Source organism: Carlito syrichta, unplaced genomic scaffold (genome assembly GCF_000164805.1).
Source record: "Carlito syrichta isolate Samal-C Ts95f unplaced genomic scaffold, Tarsius_syrichta-2.0.1 Scaffold124018, whole genome shotgun sequence".
NCBI classification, from domain to species: Eukaryota; Metazoa; Chordata; class Mammalia; order Primates; family Tarsiidae; genus Carlito; species Carlito syrichta.
In genome coordinates, this window is record NW_007068114.1 from 6,116 (window position 1) to 10,944 (window position 4,829).

The following is a 4,829-nucleotide window of genomic DNA, read 5'->3' on the forward strand; positions in this document are numbered from 1 at the left end:
CCTCAGCCTCCCAAAGGCGCGGGATTACAGGCTGAGCCACCGAGCCTGGCTTTGTTTATACTTTTTGAAGGTACCCTTGTTAATCTGATCATAAAGAGATGGAGACTGACGGCCAGGCATGGTGGCTCACGCCTGTAATTCCAGCACTTTGGGAGGTGGAGGTGAGAGAATTGCTGGAGTTTCAGACCAGCCTGGGCAACTTGGCAAGACCTGGTCTCTACAAAAAAAATCTAAAATTCAGTTAGACATGGTGGCATACTCCTGTAGTACCAGCTACTCAGGAGGCTTAGGAGGGAAGATCACATGAACCCAGGAGGTCAAGGCTGTGATTGTGCCACTGCATTACAGTCTGGGTGACAGAGTGAGACCTGGACTCAAAAAAAAAAAAGAGAGAGGCTGAGATGAGAAGAGACAGACAAAATCAGGCAAAGAAATAAGACTTGGGCCGGGCTCAGTGGCTCAGACTGTAATCTCAGCACTTTGGGAGGCTGAGGTGAGTGGATTGCCTGAGCCCGCGGGTTTGAGACACATCTGGGCAACTTGGCAAGACCTCATCTCTACAATAAATCAAAAAAATTAGCCGGGCGTGGTAGCGTGCACCTGTAGTTCCGCCTACTTGGAAGGCTGAGGCAGGAGGATCACCAGAGCCCAGCAGGTCGAGGCTGCGGTGGCCGGAAGCAGCATGCCACTGAACTCCAGTCTAACAGAGTGAGACTCCAACTCAAAAAAAAAAAAAAGACTTGGAAAAATCAATAAAAAATACCGAGGGTGGGATAAAGAGGAACCACCAGACAGACAATGAGGGAAATAGAGAGAAATTAACAAAGAAAAAAATTTTAAAAAAGAAAATGAGGCTGGGCTCAGTGGCTCAGCCTGTAATCCCAGTGCTTTGGGAGGCCGAAGTGAGTGGATTGCCTCGAGACCCGGCTGGGCAACTTGGTGAGACCTCATCTCTACAATAAATCAAAAATTAGCCGGGCATGGTGGCGCTTGCCTGTAGTTCTGGCTCCTTGGAAGGCTGAGGTGAAAAGGATCTCCGGAGCCCAGCAGGTCAAGGCTGCCGTGGCCAGGAGTGGCCACTGCACTCCAGTCTGGGCAACAGAGTGAGACTCCAACTCAAAAAACAAAACAAAACAAAACAAACAAAAAAAGAAAATGGAGAGAGACACAGCTCAGACTTCAGATGCCGGAGCCCAGAGTGGAAGGGAGACCCAGAGAAATGAGGAAAGACTGGGAGAGTCAGAGATGCCAAAATCCAGAGAGAAACTTGAGACGCCTAGGTACAGAGACATCCACGTGATAGAGAAAGGAGACAGAAAAAGACATCACATACCCACAAAGCAAGACAGACTAAAGTGCCGGGCATGCTGCTGGGAGATTACAAATCCCCATTGGCTCTGAGGACCCTGAGACAATGGGAGAAGCTGCCTGTCCTCCTGGGCATTTCTCTGAGGTCAGGAGTTTCATGTCACCTCAAGGAAGGTACCCGACCATCCCACACCACAAGCTATGGTGGGCCACATCCAGCTGGCAGATGAGCCATTGGGACAAAGAATGTAAAAGGATTGGGTACAAAGTAAGAAATAAAGAAGGCCGGGTGTGGTGGCTCATACCTGTAATCCCAGTGCTTTGGGAGGCCAAGGCAGGAGGACTGCTTGAGGCCAGGGGTTCGAGATCAGCCTGGGTAACACAGTGAGAAGTCACCTCAAAAAATTAAAAAAACAGCTGGGTATGCTGCATACCTGCAGTCCCAGGGCTCAAGAAGGATCCCTTGAGCACAGAAGCTCAAGACTGCATGAGCTATGACCGCACCACCGCACTCCAGCTAGGGTGACAGAGGGAGATCCTGTCTCAAAAAAGAAAAAAAAGGATGGGTGCAGTGGCCCAGGCATATAATCCCAGCACTTTGGGAGGCCGAGGTGAGAGGATTACCTGAACCCAGGGGTTCGAGACCAGCCTGGGCAACTTGGTGAGACCTCATCTGTACAATAAATCAAAAAATTAGCCAGGTGTAGTGGCACGTGCTTATAGTTCCGGCGACTTGGAAGGCTGAGGCAGAAGGATCGCCTGAACCCAACAAGTCGAGGCTGTGGTGGCCAGGAGCGTGCCACTGCCCTCCAGCCTGGGTGACAGAGCGAGATTCCTACTAAAAAAAAAAAAAATTAAGCAGGGCTGGGGGTGTACAGGCAGGGCTCTGTAATGTGACAGAGCCTCCACTATGTCCCATACAGCCCAGGACTATTGTCCCCAACACAGCCAGGAGTGTCACCATCAAAGACCAGGAGTGTCCCATCAAAGCCCAGCAATTTCCTCCACACTCCAAGACAGTCCCCACATCAAAGCCCAGGAGAGACCCATCACAGGTCAGTGCTGTCCTTGTCTCAGTCAAGGACTTTCCCTATCACAGCCTAAGCTGTGTTCCTGTCAAAAGTGTTCCTGTCACCGCCCCAAAGGTTAAGTCAAAGCCCAAAACTGCCCTTGTCACAGCCCAGGACTGACCCCATCACCTCTAGAACTGCGCCTTTATTGCCTAGGACTCTCCCGTCACAGAGCAGGGCTGTTCTCTGACAGTCCAAGACTCTCCACATCACAACCCCAGAATGTCCCTGTCACTTCCCAGGACCTTCCCACCAGAGCTGAGAACTGTCCCAACACAGCTCAGGAATTTCCCCCGTTAAATCCCAGGGCTTACTTCCTGTACACAGGTTTGAAGAAAAAAAAAAGTCCCAGGGTTATCCTTTTCAAACTCCAGGACTATCCCTATGTCACTGACTAGGCCCTTCCCTGTAAGACTGTCCCTGCTGTGGCCCAACCCTGTTCCTTTTATTCTTCAGGACTGTACCCATCATAGTTCAGGACTCAGTTTTAGACTATCTTTATTACAGGATAAGACTGTCATCAGAGCCAGGGCAGTCCCATCAAAAGGTCAAAATTGCTGGGCATGGTGGCTCATGCCTGTCATCCCAGCACTTTGGGAGGCCGAGGCGAGAGGATTGCCTGAGCCTGCAGGTTCGAGACCAGCCTGGGCAACATGGTGAGTCCTTGTCTCTACAATAAATCAAAAAATTAGCCAGGCATGGGGGCACACACCCGTGGTTCCAGCTACTTGGAAGGCTGAGGTGGAAAAGGATCGCCTGAGCCCAGCAGGTGGAGGCTGCAGTGGTCGTGAGCATGCCACTGCACTCCAGCCTGGACAACAGAGTGAAACTCCAATTCAAAAAAAAAAAAAGTCAAAACTATCAGATTACACCAGAACTGCCATGACAGGACTCTCCAAGCCACAGCCCCAGCTATACCTGTCAGAGCCCAGGACTGCCCCACCACAGCCCTGGTATGCCATCATCCAAGCCTAGATTGCCTCTGGCATATCCAGGACTAACCCTGTCAATCACCAAGACCCAGAGAAAGAAAGAAACTCTGCCCTGCTATTCATCTGCTGGGATAAGGAAGAGCCTCAGATAAAGTCAGGTGCAAGGTCAAAAGGAAACACATCTCCAAAGACTGGGCAGCAGCTGTCAGGGGCTGTACCCCACCCCTTCTTTGTTTCCTTCCTCACTGAGAAAACTTGTTCTCTAACATCAGAGGCTCTTGGAAACTCTACTGTGTGACATACTATCAGTAAGAACCAACTGATAGTTGAAGGACCTGTCACTTTGACAGAGAAGCTGCCTCAGTTTCCATCCAGGTGCAAAGCTTCAGATCCGGGTTTTGGAAACACCCCATTCCCCATCTATCCTTCATTCACGTTTAGTTCCAGGAAAACAGGACGTGGGTCCAATTTCTAGCTGAAACTTGAGGTTGAACTCGGTGCCCCCACCCCTAGAGGTCCTGGGCCCTTTTATTACATCTCTCCTGTGGAAATAGGGGACTGACTGCCCCCTCCCTAACGCCCCCCACCTCACCCCTAGGGCTTCTTTCTCCAAGTCACCCCCTCCCCTCCCCCGCCCCAGTATCAAGCTTTTCCCATGATAGGCTCCCCCTCCATGTTTCCCACTTTAAACTCCGGGTCCAGGTCCCCTCCCCACCCATGACACGCCCCACCCTATCTGCGTCTTCCCACTCCCTCCACCCCAATGCCTCGTGCTACTTTCCAAGCCCCCCCCATCCTTCTCCGCGCCCCGCAACGGAACCCCAACGCCGGAGGAGCTGCGCCAAGCCGGACGGGCTGCGCGCGAGTGGTCTTCCCGGAAGTGCGCCTCCCCCGGGATTCCCCAGCCCTCTGGCGTGGGGCTGCGGACCCACCTGCCCCAGTACGGCTGCGGCCATGATCCGTGCGGCGAGTAACTCTGCCCGCCTCGGGGCGCGGCCCCGGAGAAAGACGTTCCGGCCCCGCCCCGCTCACGCCCCCTCCCGGGGGATGGCGGCCTGCCCGGCTGCCCCAGGCCGGTCAGGCCTCCCCAGTTGTAGGGCTCCCGCAAGGAGCTGGACCCTGCTGTAAAGCGCAGGCGCTGAAAGGGGAAGGAATTTGATATCCAGTCCCCACCCAGGCTCTGTGCCAGCCGCGCTCATGCCGGGCAAGAACGTGCATGCAGCGGTTTTCAAAAATGCATTTTCTCAGGGACTGTCGCCGAGCCCTGGCGAAAATAAGCAGCCCGCGGTAAGAGACGGGCAAGGCAAGGAGCCGGAAGCTCCGTGGATGACGATCCCCCTGCGAAAAGGAAAAGCACGCTAGAAACATCAGTGGGCACAAACATCACGTGAGTGCACAGGAAGAGGAAACTGCCGGGCTCGGTGGCTCAGCCTGTAATCCCGCGCCTTCGGGAGGCTGAGGTGAGGGGATGGCCTGAGCCCGCGGGTTCGAGACCCGCCTGGGCAGGCGAGACCTCATC

The 4,829-nt window shown here is 53.5% G+C and overlaps 2 protein-coding genes across 2 annotated transcripts in view; both read right to left on the bottom strand.

The window, feature by feature from the left end:
- LOC103249905 (branched-chain-amino-acid aminotransferase, mitochondrial-like) overlaps positions 1–4,435 on the bottom strand; it is a gene marked incomplete at its 3' end in the record, with an annotated part of 7,180 nt that extends 2,745 nt beyond the window's left edge. The window contains exon 1 of the mRNA XM_008048524.2: positions 4,243–4,435. Within this exon, the coding sequence (XP_008046715.1) occupies positions 4,243–4,266 (24 nt within the window). The remainder of the gene's footprint in view (positions 1–4,242) is intronic.
- The window catches only part of HSD17B14 (hydroxysteroid 17-beta dehydrogenase 14), a 31,689-nt gene continuing 31,247 nt past the window's right edge, over positions 4,388–4,829 (bottom strand). Inside the window, exon 9 of the mRNA XM_008048525.1 lies at positions 4,388–4,648. Within this exon, the coding sequence (XP_008046716.1) occupies positions 4,388–4,648 (261 nt within the window). The remainder of the gene's footprint in view (positions 4,649–4,829) is intronic.